Genomic DNA, 16,847 nt, shown 5'->3' with positions numbered 1-16,847 from the left:
TGGGAAACATACCAGTGGGGATTCAAACCAGCAACCTCTGGCTTGCTAATCAAGTCATTTCCCCGCTGTGCCATTAGGTGGCTGTTAAGTCAACAGCACAGACAGCCATTAGCACAGAGGAAGAACATGCAGCATTTGGATTCAGGAGGTCCAAGACTGAATCTTCAACACATCCAGTTTAGGATTTTTGTAGCTGGGTTTAGAAGTCCTCTGCAAGGGAACCTGGAGTGATGCTACCAATAAGTGTGGACAAGATTCAGCTCAATGCAGCACCCAACTCAACTTTCACTGCTTTGTATGGTGAATCATTCCTCATTTAGGGTTGACATTCTTCTTCAAGATTTGGAGCCCACCTAACAAATTACCCATTTCCCCCATTATAGCTCATCCTTCACAGTTTATGTATTAGCTTGTCAGAAGAATGTCCAAGAGATACGCAAAGGAGCTCAACACAGCTAACAGACACAACTGTCCCGGCCCATTCTCCATGTCAAAAGTCTCTCTTTAGAGCATGGCCTGTCCATCTTGCTTGTCTCCATTCCATCAGCTGAAAAGCACTAGTCCCAAACATGGGTACAAGCTGGCGGAGAGTCCCATCCCCCAAACCAGCCGATCATGCTGTATGGCATAAACCAGAAAGTATGAGTCTGATGCCAGAATGTAGCTGCTATTTTCCAAGCTGGGCTTGTAATTCAATTAGAAAAACCAGTCTTGGAGAAGAATTCAACAAGGCTGAAACCCAGAGAAGAATATTCATTCATGCATTCATTTGATTTCTATACCGCCCTTCCAAAAATGGCTCAAGATGGTCTACACAGAGAAATAACAAACAAATAAAATGGCTCCCTGTCCCCAAAGGGCTCACAATCTAAAAAGAAACATAAGAGACACCAGCAACAGTCACTGGAGGTACTGTGCTAGGGGTGGATAGGGCCAGTGAATATTCCACATCCTCCCAAGGCAAAAACTGGGATTTTATTAGGTCAACAGGATCACCTTGATCCACACACTTGTTAACAGTCTCAAAAAATGCCCAAAAGGTTTGTGAGGCAAATTTTACAATTTTAGAAACCATGCTGGTTCTCTCCCAGCAGTATTCCACATTTATGAATACAAATATTCCACATCCTCTCAAGCGATTATGTTCTAAACTGTCTGGATGAACTGAAAACTAGCAAACCACCAGGGCCAGATAGGATCCATCCAAGAGTTCTCAAAGAACACAAATGATAAATTGCCAACCTCCTTGCTAAAATATATAACTTATCCCTGTGATCAGGCTCTGTCCCAGAGGACTGGAAAGTAGCAAATGTAACCGATTTTAAAAAAGGGATCCAGGGGCGATCCGGGAAACTACAGGCCGGTTAGCTTAATGTCTGTTCCAGGCAAACTGATGGAAAACATCCTCAAGGATAAAATTGTAAAACACATAGAACAATAGGCCCTGCTGGGGGAAAACCAGCATGGCTTCTGCAAAGGTAAATCTTGCCTCAACAACATTTTAGAGTTCTTTGAGAGTGTCAACAACTGAGTGGATAAAGAGATCCATTTGACATAGTATACCTGGACTTCCAAAAAGCTTTTGACAAAGTTCCTCATCAAAGACTCCAGAGAAAACCTAGCAGTCATAGGATAAGGGGACAAGTACATGTGTGGATTGCTAACTGGTTGAAGGACAGGAAACAGAGGGTAGGAATAAATGGAGAGTTTTGACAACGGAGGGAAGTAAGAAGTGGGGTCCACCAGGGATCTGTACTGGGACTGGTGCTTTTTAATTTATTCATAAATGATCTAGAAGTTGGGGTAAGCAGTGAGGTGGCCAAATTTGCAGAGCATACCAAACTCTTTACAGTAGTGAAATCCAAAACAGATTGTGAGGAGATCCAAAAGGATCTCTACAAATAGAGTGAGTGGGCAACAAAAACTGGGGGAGTCCCTCCAAACTGGGGGAGTGGGCGACAAAATGACAAATGTGGTTCAATGTTGCCAAGTGTAAAGTGACGAAAAACCATTGGGATGAAAAACCATTGGGACGAAAAACCTTAACTTCAAGTATATGTTGATGGGATCTAAGCTGTCGTTGACTGACCAGGAGAGGAATCTTGGGGTTGTGGTGGACAGCTTGTTGAAAGTGTCAATTCAATGTGCGGCATCTGTGAAAAATGCCAATTCCATCCTAGGGATCATTAGGAAGGGGATTGAAAATAAAACGGCTAATATTATAATGTCCTTATACAAAACTATGGTGCGACCACACTTGGAGTACTGCGTACAATTCTGGTCACCACATCTTAAAAAGGACATTGTTGAACTGGAAAAGGTGCAGAAGAGGGCAACAAAGATGATCAGGGGCCTAGAGCACCTTTCTTATGAGGCGAGACTACAACACCTGGGGCTTTTTAGTTTAGAAAAAAGATGACTGCAGGGAGACCTGATAGAGGTCTATAAAATCATGCATGGTGTGGAGAAATTGGAGAGAGAGAAATTCATTTTCCTCTCACACAACACTAGAACCAGGGGTCACTCCATGAAATGATTGCCAGGAGGTCTAGGACCAACAAACGGAGGTACTTTTTCACACAATGTGTGATCCACTTGTGGAACTATCTGCCACAGGATGTCGTGACAGCCAACAACCTGGATGGCTTTAAGAGGGGTTTGGATAACTTCATTGAGGAGAGGTCCATCAATGGCTACTAGTCGGAGGGCTGTGGGCCACCTCCAGTCTCAAAGGCAGGATGGCTCCGAGAACCAGTTGCAGGGGAGTAATGGCAGGAGAGAGGGCATGCCCTCAACCCTTGCCTGTGGCTTCCAGCAGCATCTGGTGGGCCACTGTGAGAAACAGGATGCTGGACTAGATGGGCCTTGGGCCTGATCCAGCAGGGCTGTCCTTATGTTCTAAACCAGGAAGAAGCCCCTCACATCCAAGCCTAACACTGCGTCATGTGGTTCCAACAACAGGATGCTGTATCAGTGTTCCCCCATCCAGCAGACAAGCCCCACAGTCCTGCCATAACAACACAACAAAATGGAATGATGGGTCCCGATCAAGAAAGAAGCAGCAGCCATTTCTGGGAAAAGAGGGAGCCTTACCCAGAGAGGCCACATTCTGCCAATTCTCCTCCATGACTGCTCTGTGCAGGGCTCTTTGGTCTGCATCCAGCAGAGCCCACTCCCCCTCAGTGAAATGCACAGCCACCTCCCCAAAAGACTCAGCACCCTAGAACAAGAACGTATTTGATTTACAGCTAAGAAAACAGTCCTCTCCAAGCCCCACCCCAACCCCTGTAAGCAAATCTCTGGGGAAAATTAAGATGAAACCGCTAAGGGTCCTCTGGTAGGATTCAAGCCCTCACAGCCTTCCTACTGGGCAGATTCCAGAGAAGCAACATTATTTTAGGCACCAAGGAGATCTTCTACCTGATCTGCTTGTGTAGAATCTCTTTCTCCATCAACATACGGGAGCCACAATCCTGTCAACCCCTCCAGTGGTGCTCCATGAACTAAGAGAGACAAAAGCAATCAGAGGGTGATTTATTGTAGACCCCTAAAAGGTTACAGTTGGGACATTTGAGTTCCTCTCATTCAACTCCTTGCTCACTGCATGAAATTGCTCCTGCGTCCCTGACGGATGACTGTCCAGATCGCTCATCCCAATATCTTCAAGATCAATCCTTCAAGAGGGAGGAAAAGGATCACCCCACTTCCAACGACTCCTGGGCAGAACTAGAGGTGCAGACTTGGACGTGGACATGTTTTAACTTGCTGGATGACATGACCAGCAGTGACACATCCATGGGATCAGAGTTGGGTCCAAGCAGGGAGTCTTCAGCATAACTGACCGGCAGGCTTAATGGGCAGAGCAGCACACGGGGAATGAGATCAAGAAGTGATGATTGCTCATCTCATGGACATCTTTGTCTGTAATGTGCCACCCTCATGGACACATTTCTGGCAGTGAAGAGCGTTTTCGTGAGGAGAGGAGAAAAAATCACTTCCCAGTCTCCTTCCCCACGTACTGCCGTTCCCATCAAACCTGAAGGACTATTACTCTTAAAAACCCTGCTCAGTGGTCAGGCTGACTGACCACTGCCAGAGGTGCACCTAGGTAATTTTGGAGCTTGGGCCTAAAGGCCTTTGGAGGTGTGTCCCTCCCCCCAGCCCCGCTGCAAGTTAAGCATCATTTTAACACATAGGTGGTGGAGGGGACAAACCACACCACCCAGGACAGACTGCAGATTATTTGGGAGACTAGAAGTGTGAGCAGGGCAACCAAGAGCTGGTTGAGGCCACAGTGGGGGCAGTTATAAATCTTTACACCATGCAGAGAAGAGGTCCTGACCCAAATGGCAGCCCCACTCGTCATTCCAAGGTAACAGCCAAGCCTCAAATCTACAAGCTGTGTCGCTCTTTTACGCCAGGTGCAGCTTGGCCCTTCACCCACACGTCTTGCACACTTCAGAAAACATTAATCAGCCCTGGACATCAATGATCATCATGGGGAGGGGAGCGTTCAGAGGCCCAGCGGTCCGAAGAAGAGCGCCTCTGAACAGTGCATACACTCCAGCCCAGTGTTCCTTCTCATTGTTTTCATCAGCGAGTGGAATGAATTTTGTTCTACGAGGCAAGATCAAGGCACTGTGCACACAAGTGCATTATTATGTGCCAGTGCCATTAGAGATGCAACACACACACACACCCTAAATATGGATGCAAACTTAAATAAGTGTATTTTACAATTATGTCTATTTCTAAAATTGTATTTTCACTTTCTTTTGCTTCACATTTAAATGTAATAAAAACAGTAAAACATTTTGTAACCTGTTCTAGATACACTGTTGAACGACTTTTTAATTTTTTTTATTACATTTATTTTTACATTTATTTTAATTTTTAAAAATAAAATGAAGAAACTATTGTGGGATGCATGGGTCCTGTCCTGAGCATCACAGAAAAAGGAGGTTGTACAGTAGCAAAATACCAGCTCTCTGCCATACAGAACTTCAAAAAGCTGATATAATAAGAATTGATTTTTTAAGAAGATTTTTCTTAATTAAGTATTGGATGCTAGCATAGTATCATTGAAAGAATGCACAATCTGGGACCTGCATGGCAAATCTGAAATAAAAGGGAATTCTGCTTTTTAAAAAAACACAGAATATATATTTTTGAAAGTTGACTAAGCAGTTATCCAAATTAAAGAAACTGGAAAAGCAGAGAGTGGTAAAAATGCTTTAATTCTTTCTTCTTTTTTGGTGGAGAAGATGGAGGCTTCACTCTTGGATGCACTTTTTCTGGGTGGGGTGGTGTTGTTGGGACTGCTGTTTCCTTATCCAGACTTTAGCACTGATCCCTCCTCCAAGGAGAAAGTGCCCCCCCATCTTTAACAGTGGAATAAATAAGCTCACCCTGCCCTCCCCTGTGTGGGGGTCTAAGGTGTTTACCCCACCCCATACCTCCACTTGGGGCTTCCCCAGACAAGTGACAATTGTGATGCCAAATCGCGAGAGTCTCGTCTCCCCTCCCCTCCTGGCTCCCCCCAAGAGGAGGGAGGGAGGTCCAGCAGAAGTGTGATCCATGGTTCCTTACCTAGTGAGGTGGCATCTGATAGAGCCTTCTCTGCCTCAGAATCCGCAGCAGATGTTTTTGCGAGCCGCCCCTGCACCTGAAACAGAAATCCCAAGCAGGGAGTGGGGAGGCAGGGTTAGAAAAGGCAATGGCCAAGGTGGGTGAGTGGAAGGAGGAGGGTTAGGAGACTTCCCCCTGCAATGGCGCTGAGAGAAATATGGGTACATTAAGGACATTTCTCCTTGCTTATATTACTCTCTATTTCAGTAAGCAGACTTAACCATTAATTAGCTTTACTGCTTTATGATATTAGTGACACCTTAAGCTTTCACAGAAAGCTGTGATAACAATTTTTAAAATCAATGACCATATGAAGAGAACTCATTTGACCTTCCACCTGCTCTCTCACCTGCTGTTTTTCCTGCTTCTTGGCCTCTGCCTGGCTCAGGAGGAAACCTTCTGCCAGGGCCACTGCCTGCGAACTGGTCTCTGCTCCACATTCTCTCACCCAGCTCTCCATCTCCAGGGGCAGGACGGTCAGAAACTGCTCCAGGATCACGAAGTCCATGATCTGGTATTTTGTGTGTTGTTCTGGTTTAAGCCACTGACGGCAAAGGTGGTGGAGTTGGCTGCACACCTGTCGGGGCCCCTCAACCTCTTGGTAGCAGAACTGCCTGAAGCGCTGGCATTGTACATCTGAAGGGAGCATGTCCTTGTGAAGGATTTCCTGTAGAGCCCTTTCCCGGAATTCCTGATTGCTCCCAGCCTCGATGGTCTCTGGGCCACCTGAGTCTTGCATTTCCATCTCCAATTCCGTGCTCCAAAGGCAGCCTCCAAGAAGACCGGAGTTGTTTTATCCACAGACTGGTCCCTGCAGCAGGAACTGCTGTAATGGACGAAGCCACCGAGTATTGTAAAGCAAAAACTTTGTTCTGTGCTTGAAGTAGGACACCCCCAAGTCAGGGAGGTATTTTACTAAGGAAAAGGGATTATTCGAGCTCTTGACAGAAACTTCCCCGTTCAGGAAAGGAGCCAGTCATCCAAAGGACACCTTCAGGCTCCTTCATTTGCAGGTCACAGACCAATGCAGTGCCTCCCCCCACCCCAAAGGCTGGCTTTCTACCCCCACAGTGCCCACAGCAGCCTTCTCTCCCCCAACCTTCTTTCCTCCCCAAATACTCCATCCAGATCTGCTTCCCCACATTTCCTCCTCCTCCTTCGGGGGCCACCGTCCTTTGCATTAGGGCCCCACAAAGCTATTTTTGGCAAGTAGGTTGAAAACTGGCTTCAGTCTCCCCCAACCCTCCGCCTTTTGCAAAGAGCAGGAAAGAGGTTTGTCTTGGCTGGGGAGGAACTGCGGAGGGATCGTCAGCCCCACACAGGTTGATCCGGTGAGCAGAAATGCGGGGGCTGCTGGGGTGACTCTCTTGCCCCCTTCTGCCCCCACTCGCTTCCCCTGCTTTGCTCGCCCCCTGGGGAATTCCTCCCATCCACTCCTCCCTCCCGGGATTCCTTGGCCTTTTTCACCTCCTCCCTCCCTCCCTCCCCCGAGACTCCCCTCCGCACAAATGCACCGCGGCGCTCACCACCGAGTGATCCCGGAGTCCTCCACTTTGCCAGGGAAGGGGGCGGGGCAGGAAGAGAGTATAGCCAATCCGGATTCCTCTTGCCCTCTCTAGGATCCACGTCTCTCTCACCTTAACTCTGAGCTGGCATCTCAGGAGGGAGTCAAAGCGGGGCTGCTTCATTCCCTTACGAAGAGGGAAACTGCTCATGTCGATAGAGGCTGTTAACTCAAAGTCCAAACCAGGATTCCGACGTTGGATTGAACCTCCCCCCCACCCCCCAGGGTTCATTTGTCTTTACCATCTACGTGACAGTTAGAAATGCAACAGATGCAACTCCCCCCCCCCCATGGAAGCACTAGGATGCTAAGCGTTGGAGTCGTTTCCTCCTCATTTTATTGAACTCTCAAAGTGTTACTTTTCACCCCTCTGAAGTGTTTTTCTTCTCCCCAACGTTGAAAAAGTGTTTTTCTCTCCCCCTAGACCACCTTAAAAGGTTATATACTGTGCTATGCTTAAAAAGTGCTATGCGAAGACCCAGCTCCCTTGAGAAGTCCACAATGCTGGGGAAAGCGGAAGGCAAGAGAAGAAGAGGACGACCAGCAGAAAGGTAGATGGACTCGATTACGACAGCAATGAATGCACCACTGAGAGACCTTAAAGGCCAAGTTGCAGACAGATCATCCTGAAGAGAATCTATCTATGTGGTCGCTAAGAGTCGACACCGACTTGATGGCACTTAATCAATCAATCTATCAACTTTTAACATGAATTAAATGAATCCTCTGGTAGAGCTGCCACCAGACTCCTATAAGACAAAACTTACATGAAAACCTTCCTTGTTCTCAATGGTGGATTACCACATAGGCAGTATTGGCAGCCGCCTATGGAGGCAAATCTTGGGAAGTGGCATCTTGGAGCGAAACTAACTTCGTCCCCCTCCAACCTTTAAAAATGATGCTGTGTAGAGATGAAGGTCCTAAACCATCACAGAGAGGTGAGGTCGGGCACTGGAGGACAGTGGTGAAAGAGGTCCTCACTCAAGCCCGGCTTACTCCATTTGTGGGAGATTTCAGGCCTCAGTGCATGCATGCAGCCTCTGCTGCTACACAGCATCATTTTTAAAGGTACATAACAGAATTACGTTTCCCTCCCCACCAAGCCCCCTAACTCTTGTCCCTGGGGCAGAAAATCCACCCCTGCCATTCAGAGCTTTAAAGGTAATAACCAGCACTTTGTATTTCACCCGGAAACATATCGGCAGCCAGTGCAGCTGTTTTTAAGACAGGCATAATATGGTCTCTCCGGATTACCCCAGAGACCAATCTGGCTGCCGCTTTTTGAACTAACCAAAGTTTCTGAACTACATACAAAGGCAGCCCCACGTAGAGCGCATTGCAGTAGTCAAGCCTGGAGGTTACCAGCTGATGCACCACGGTTTTGAGATCGTTCTTTTCAGGGAATGGACGCAGCTGACGAATCAGCCAAAGCTGATAGAAAGCACTTCTGGCCATAGCCTCCACCTGAGATACCATGGTGAGGCCTGGATCCAAGAGCACTCCTAAGCTGCGTTCCTGTTCCTTCTGGGGGAGTGTAACCCCATCCAGCACAAGAAGATCTAACTCATCCCTAAAATTCCGATCCCCCACAATGAAAACCTCTGTCTTTCTTGGATTCAGCTTCAATTTGTTATCCCCCATCCAGCCCATTACTGCCTGTAGGCAGGCATTAAGGAAGTGAATACCATTTCCTGATGATGATGATGAATATTATTTCTTGTTTACACAGTCAGACAGGTGTTATTGACTGGTTTGTTTTATCCAGACATTGAGTCCTTCCCAAGGACCTGGGATGGCTGAATTTTATTGTCAATTGTTATAGCTATCGTCGCAGAATATAGGCTGTTCCCAGTAAAGCTGCTTTTTGTAATTGGCTGATGGTGATTTCTGTGGCCCCTATGGTGTTGAGGTGCTCTTCAAGGTCTTTTGGAACTGCACCCAGGGCGCCAATTACCACTGGGATTATTTGGGTCTTTTTCTGCCACAGCCTTTCAATTTCTAGATCTTTGTATTTATTATTATTACCATCATCATTATTATTAATTCAATTTCTATACCACCTTTCCAAAAATGGCTCAAGGCAGTTTACACAGAGAAATAATAAATAAATAAGATGGATCCCTGTCCCCAAAGGGCTCACAATTTAAAAGAAACATGACACCAGCAACAGTCACTGGAGGTCATGTGCTGGGGGTGGATAGGGCCAGTTACTCTCCCCCTGCTAAATAAAGAGAATCACCACATTAAAAAGTGCCTCTTTGCCAAGTTAGCAGAGGTGATATGATGATGATGATGATTGATGATACGGAGAAATAGATCTGGTTGTCATCAGCATACTGATTACACCCTGCACCAAATCTCTTGATGACCTCACCCAGCGTTTCCTGTAAATATTAAAAAGCATTGGTGACACAATGGAGCCCTGAGGGCTCCATATAATAGCTACCATTTTAAAGAGGAACTGTCACCAAGCTCCACCATCTGGAATCTGCCTGAGAGATAGGAGCGGAACCACTGCAAAGCAGTACCTCCTATCCCCAATTCCCCCAGGTGATCCAGAAGGATACCATGGTTGATTGTATCAAACGCCGCCAAGAGATCCAAAAGAACCAACAGAGTTCCACTCCCTCTGTCAATCCCCCAGTAAAGGTCATCCAATCAAGGCAGACTCAACCTCATAGCCTGCTCTAAAGCCAGTTTGAAATGGGTCTAGATAAATACTTTAACATACTTAAGTTTCTCCTCACAACAACCCTGTGAAGTAGGTTAGGCTGAGAGAAGTGACTGGCCCAGAGTCACCCAGCAACAAGCTGCCTGGAGAGGAGGAGGAAAGTGGTGGTGGACAGGCATGCGGGCAGAAAGAACAGGGCTGTGGGGGGAGGGAGAAAACGACAGCAGCGGAAAGGAAATGGTGGCGGCTGGGGGTGGAATCCCTGGGGGAGAAAACAGCGATGGCAGTGGTGGGTGGGCGTGGGAGATAATGGCAGAGGTGTGGTGGTGGCAGGAGAGAAAGCGGCGGCAGCCAGGGGGGCTGAGAATGGGGGCAGAGCCAAGAGAGAGGGGGGAAAGAGGGGGGAGAACTAGAGGCACAGATGCTCTACACTCGGGCCAGCTAGTTTCTCTTCTTTCTACAAGGTTGTGTGCTGCCAGCTTTAGGCACCTCAAAGGCAAGATGTCTCTGAGTACCAGTTGCAGGGGAGCAACAGCAAGAGAGAGGGCCTCTTGCCTGTAGGCTTCTCAGAGGCATCTGGTGGGCCACGTTGTGAAACAGGATGCTGGACTAGATGGGCACTGGACCCTACATATAGGGAACATAGAAGAACAGCCCGGCTGGATTAGGCCCAAGGCCCACCCAGTCCAGCATCCTGTTTCACACCGTGGCCCACCAGATGCCTCTGAGAAGCCCACGTTGAGGGCATGAACTCTCTGCTGCTGTTACTCCCCTGCAACTGGTACTGAGAGACATCGTGCCTCTGAGGCTGAAGGTGTCCTATAGCCCTTCGACTACTAGCCATTGATAGACCTCTCCTCCATGAAGTTATCCATCACTTGCTCCAATGCATGTCAGCTGCCAGATGACTATGCTTTTGCTTGAGTTGGGGGAATTTGGCTTTAAACCAATTGGCAAATATGTCTCTGGAAGTATCTTCCATAGACTCTCTGGAAGAGTCTCTGAGACACGGCCACGTTGGACTACTTGTATGGAAGCAAGGAACTCAGAGCCAGGCTTGTGAAGAACAATTAAGAAACAAACTTAATGAGATAGAAGATGTGCAATGCAAAAGGAAATTATTTAGCAACCAGGGCCAAAACAGCGACCTATTCTGCGGGCAATTTTGTTGAAGACTCCAGTACAACTGGGAGCAACTACATCATCAACCAAAAGGGTCGGGAAGAAATTATGAGGGCAAGGAAGCGGGGAGGGGGGCAAGGATAGAGTACAGAGCACAGAGTTCAAGATACAGAGGCATATCAAGATAAGGCATCCAGTAGATACCTTTCCGATCCTGCTGATCCCACTTTAGGTCTTCCTGACAAAGGGCACGGCTAGGCGGTGGGTGCAGGTGAGGTGCAGCACCCAAGACTGTAGCTCTGCAGGAACTGACAGGAATCTGTGGCGCACAGAGGCAGTCTAGCATGAGTACTAGAGTCACACAGCAAGCCCACTTAAGGAAGATTATCTCAGTCTCAAAGGGAGTCTCTCTGGGTTTGTCTGCTCTAGGAGTCCTGGTCTTCTCAGACAGTCAAAAGACAAGATAAAGCTACTAAAACTATGGGAATACGCTTCTATGGCTAAGGTTACAGCTTACTTGTGCCACAGTTCAGACGAATCATTTGCGTTAACCTGGGAACCTTTTATAAATTTTAATATTTCGCAAGGTCATCATCCACATCCAAGACGTTGCTTTTCTTAATAATGATGTTTGATGTATATTACTTATATTTGTATGTTTGTTTTAATTTTGTTATGGGTGGAAGAGGTTTCTGGACTGTTATTTGTTATACTTTTTATATAACTACTGTAATCTGGAAGTTCAAGAGATGACTATGTAACCATGGTTTTTTTCTTTTTTTTCTAAATAAAAAAATTATAATTAAAAAAAAAACACACACACAAGATAAAACCTGGTAAGTGAAGGTTTTCAGGGAAGGGCCAGAGTAGTACAGAAAGCCTGTATTAGCATTTCTCAAAATCCGGTATCCTGCAATCCAAAGCCTAGTGATTTCAGCTCTGATGGCAGCTGGCAGAACTTTGGTGCAATTGCTAGCAGTGTATGCCGCTAAGCAACCATGCAACCAGGCTTAGAGATCTATGTCTGAAAAGCAGTTTGATCAGAGCTCCAGAGAAGCAGACAGCACATCCCGATCCAATTTTGTTCCAGGCTGCCCTTGTCATTTCCTTTCTGGTGATCAAAGTAAAGGCTGCAGTCTTCTTATAGGGTTTTTAAGGCTTGGGGGCCAGGCTAGTAGTGGCAGCAAACATGAGGAAATATTTTCCTGTTCAGGTGATGGGGCTGGAAGAAGCAGGGGCCCCAGTGCTCATTCAATGGGTGATCAGCATTGTGCCAGGGGGCCATTTGCTCCAATCTGCACACCCAAAAGATATTCCGGCTAATTAGCATCAAAGAAGCTACCTTACAGAGTCAGACTATTGATTCATTTAGTTCAGTATTGTCTACTCTGACTGGCAGCAGCTCTCCAAAGTTCAAGCGGGCGTCTTCCCAGCCCTACCTAGAGACGCCAGGGATTGAACCTGGGGCTTTCTACATGCACAGCTCATGCTCTGCCACTGACCTATGGCCACATCCTCAACTATGGCCCAATAATTATGACATTAATTTTCATCTGCTTTGCTAATCTGATGAGCTGCTCCTGTTTTACTAATCAGATGAGGGGTGGGGTATACATATTTGAAATAAATAAATATTTTGTTTTAACTACTGTTTTAAGTATTCTGTTGTCATTTGTTTTAACTAAGGTTTAACGTTTTGTTTGTTTGCTTGTTGTAAACTGCCCAGAGACGTGAGTTTTGGGTGGTATAAAGGCTCCTAAACAGATTGTGAGGCCAGTAGGTCAGAATAAAAAAATGTTCCAGATTCTTAAGAATGTGAGGTCAATCGGCCAAGAGGTAAAAATACCAGGGGCCTGGCGGGAGACCAATGTAACTGGGGTCATGAGATAGACCCTACTCAGCAGAAGGAAAAATAGCAGGCACCAGAAGGCACTGGTAAGAGTGGGGTCAGCAGAAAAGACCCAGACATGAACTAATACATAAGGCACCAACAGGAAGCATATGTTTTAATTGCAGTGACATGTACTGACTGATTTACTGACTGACTTGCTTGCTTTTAACATATATAAAATAACAGCTCTATAACCTGGGTTCACAGGACTTGCCCGACTTCTGACTTGTACTCTGCTTTCATGATCATGAATAAAGCTAATTTTAAAAACATAAGCAGAGCCCTGCTGGATCAGGCCCATGGCCCATCTAGTCTAGCATCCTGTTACACACAGTGGCCCACCAGATGCCTCTGGGAGCCCACAGGCAGCAGTTGAGGACATGCCCCCTCTCCTGCTGTTACTCCCCTGCAACTGGCACTCAGAGGCATCCCGCCTCTGAGGCAGGATGCCTTTTGAGCCTGCACCCTCATTGTATTGGCTTGTAAAAGGGGGTTTCTCTGTCAGACGAGCTCTATTGCAGGAACTTAGCTGTATAGGCTTTGGTTCAGCAAGACGCCCCATTCCCTGTCATTTGGATGAACACAAGGGATTGAATCAAAGAGGAGGGCAAGGTTCCAGTGGATTTCCCGCAACACAGTTAGGGCTGGGAGAGACTCCTGCCTGAAAACCTGGAGAGCCACTTCCAGTAGTTGCAGACATTACTGAACTAGATGGGCCAATGATTTGACTTCATATAAGGCAGCTTCCTATGATCCTACACACTGCAGTGGCAGCAAGGAAGGGATAACTGGTTGTGAGGCAGAGCTTGGCAAGGCCATTCTTCAAGAAAAGAGCCTCAAAGGACACTCTCATGTGAAACTGCTGAATTAGAATCAAACTTCCTGATGAATGCCGTCTGCTGGGGCTTAAATAGAGACTGCGGTTTCCTGCCTCACATGAGCCCTATTTACAAGCCCTGCTGAAATGTTAGGTTGGGGCTTAAACAGTTTCCTGTCTCACCCAAGCCCAGTTCACAAGCCCTGTTGAAATGGAATGTGCAACACATGTACAATCTGGCTGATATCTTGACTAATACTGCACTTGCAGAGTGGACAAATTGCACTAGCGCAAGAAGATTGTGTAGCTGCATGAAATCATGATGTTCAAAATTGTGCTCGTGCACAAAACTTCCTCGCAAAGCAAAGGAGAGCTGGTCTTGTGGTAGCAAGCATGACTTGTCCCTTTAGCTAAGCAGGGTCCACCCTGGTTGCATATGAATTGGAGATTAGAAGTGTGAGCACTGTAAGATATTCCCCTTAGGGGATGGAGCTGCTCTGGGAAGAGCAGAAGGTTCCAAATTCCCTCCCTGGCATCTCCAAGACAAGTCTGAGAGAGATTCCTGCCTGCAACCATGGAGAAGCCGCTGCCAGCCTGGTTGGACAATACTGAGCTAGCTGGACCTATGGTCTGACTCAGTATATGGCAGCTTCCTATGTTCCTATGAGGCGTGTGCCACAGGTTGTGCACCAGCAAGTTTGCACAAGCGCAAACATATTGGGACGGCAAGCTCCAGTCTTCGTGCAGCTAGCTTGTACGTCCTTGCACAAACTCAGTGCTATGATGTCAGCCTCTGTTTACAGTGCAGTCCACCAACACCTACCATCCAATGTGACCGAACTTGAACAGTTCTGTATGGAGGAGTGGGCAAATATTGCTCCGTCTAGATGTGCAAGGTTGATAGAGAAGTATCCCAACAGACTCAAGGCTGTTATTAAAGCAAAAGGTGGTTCAACAAAATATTGACATGGGGGGGTTGATCCTTTTTCAATCTCAGTAATTCTTGTTTTTTGTCTCTGACACTTTTTCTGGACTGTAATTGTGATGTTTTTCAGTTGGATGTTATAGGTTGCATTGGATAAGTACAGCTGGTGAAGGGAATTTTCTTTGTGTTTTCATTTCAGGATGTAAGGGAACCAGAATTTAAGGTCTATCAAAGGGGGTGATTCTTTCCTATACCCACTGTAGTCACCACTTGCATTCCAGAGGCAAAATTTGGCCCCTCTGTGTACCTCGCTGAGTCTATCCATATTTGATTTCAGCAGGGACAATGCTGTTCTATTTCTAAACATGTGTTTATTAACTTAACATAACCAGAAAAATGCATCAGCTGATGAAAGTTTGGGACCTCTTGTTTTTATTTACAAAGAAATGTATAAGCTTAGGATGTTAGAAAACTTTAACCCAGGACTCAATAATCACACCTTTTAAAACTCACATATTTATTTATTTATTTATTTATTTATTTAAAATATTTATACCCTGCTCCCACTACTCCCCCACTACTGCTTGAGGCAGATCAGAAAATTAACAAGATGGACACAATATCATTAAAAGAATTCAAGGTGTAATTAAGAAAACGTTAACGCAACTAAGGCATAGTCATTAAAGTACGGCAAAAGGGTACACCAAAATATAAGCAAGTGCAAAGTACAACATTCTAAAAAGCATAGCATATACTTGGCACTCTGAAACAACAAATAAGAGTGCTACTCTGAATAATGAAATTTTCACTACAGCCTCTAGCCTTTGGTAACCTTTCCAAAGTCTTGTGCCAAGACTTCATTTAATCAAGGTTTCACATGCCGCTAAGGGCCACCCTGAGCTGCCATGGAAAAGAGGCTGCTGCCCAGCAACTTGGCACATCGGTGCAGGGGCATATCTAGGGTAGGGCAGGCAGGGCATGTGCCCTGGGCACCACTTGAAGGGGGTGCTGCTTCTTAAAATTAATTTTTTTAAAAATGGCTGCCAAAAACAAAATGGCCACCACACATGCTCAAATGGCCTCTGCAAGGCCCTAGGCCATGCCAGGCCTCACAGAGGCCATTTGAACATGTGTGGCAGCCTCCAAAATGGTCACCACGCCGATCTTTGCAAGCCCGAACAGGCCTGAAAATCAGCCTGGGACGGGCTGTAGCAGTGAATTAAGAGGCTGGCGGGGGGAGGGGAACCTTTGCAGACCCCCCATGGCCTTTAGGAAGCCCTCAGAAGGGGCTACATGTATTTAAAAAATTAGTATGATATAAGTCACTGTACACATATTCAGTTTGGCACTATGTACAGAGAATCAGGGCTTGTGAATACTGAGCTGAATAGTGAGTTTGTCTTTGAATCAGTGTGAAATCCTTAGAGCCCCTGGTGGCGCAGTGGTAAAACTGCCGCCCTGTAACCAGAAGGTTGCAAGTTTGATCCTGACCAGGGGCTCAAGGTTGACTCAGCCTTCCATCCTTCTGAGGCCGGTAAAATGAGTACCCAGAATGTTGGGGGCAATATGCTAAATCATTGTAAACCGCTTAGAGAGCTTCGGCTATAGAGCGGTATATAAATGTGCTATTGCTATTGCTATTAAGGCCCACTGGGAGTTTCTTCCTCTCTTTCTCTCATTTTAACTGTCTTTCTGAAATACTAGAATATATTCCAAGCAGTGACACAGTTTACTCTGCATATCCTATAATTATTTTCAGAGTATCTGGGAAAAGCCAAATTCTCCATTTATTTTTAAAACGTATGTGATAGTGATGTTACAATGCATAGTAGAGAATTAGACAGGCACTTCTGTTTAGTTTTCCAAGTACACCTCCACAATGAAGATGAAAGCGGGGGGGGGGGTGCGGTTTGGAAACCATGTCCTATACAGTTAAAGGAGAGTGGGTTATGTTTAGTCTGGAAGAGAAGACCAAGGAAAATTTGATGGGCATCTTCCAGTATCTCAAGGGCTGGCTGAGGAATAGACTCTAGTACTCCTGCAATGAGGACTAGAGCCAATGGGCTGAAATGGCAAGGACGCAGATTTAGGCTAGACATTAGGAAGAATCGCCTCATCATGGAACAGGCTGCCTTGTGCAGTGGTGGGCTGTCCTTTGCTGGAGGTTATCAGACAGGCAGGATGGCCGTCATCTGCCGGAATGGCTGTAGCAGTTTCTTGCTCTGAGCG

General features: G+C 46.3%; 1 protein-coding gene across 8 annotated transcripts in view; it reads right to left on the bottom strand.

Moving 5' to 3' along the window:
- The window catches only part of LOC128347490 (zinc finger protein 3-like), a 46,288-nt gene that overhangs the window by 15,950 nt on the left and 13,491 nt on the right, over positions 1–16,847 (bottom strand). For 2 of the 8 annotated variants that reach the window (XM_053302314.1, XM_053302311.1), the window contains exons 1-5: positions 7,155–7,206; positions 5,978–6,454; positions 5,590–5,665; positions 3,421–3,503; positions 3,094–3,220 (exon numbers count right to left, since the gene is read on the bottom strand). In XM_053302314.1, the coding sequence (XP_053158289.1) occupies positions 3,094–3,220; positions 3,421–3,503; positions 5,590–5,665; positions 5,978–6,373 (682 nt within the window). In that variant the 5' untranslated portion in view covers positions 6,374–6,454; positions 7,155–7,206. Of the gene's footprint in view, positions 1–3,093; positions 3,221–3,420; positions 3,504–5,589; positions 5,666–5,977; positions 6,455–7,142; positions 7,207–7,265; positions 7,400–11,189; positions 11,242–16,847 lie in introns of those variants that run through there. The other 6 variants (XM_053302307.1, XM_053302310.1, XM_053302308.1 and 3 more) reach the window with 6 other exon arrangements.

The sequence above is a fragment of the Hemicordylus capensis genome, chromosome 2 (assembly GCF_027244095.1).
Source record: "Hemicordylus capensis ecotype Gifberg chromosome 2, rHemCap1.1.pri, whole genome shotgun sequence".
NCBI lineage: Eukaryota > Metazoa > Chordata > Lepidosauria > Squamata > Cordylidae > Hemicordylus > Hemicordylus capensis.
This window is presented reverse-complemented; position numbering and strand designations above follow the sequence as displayed.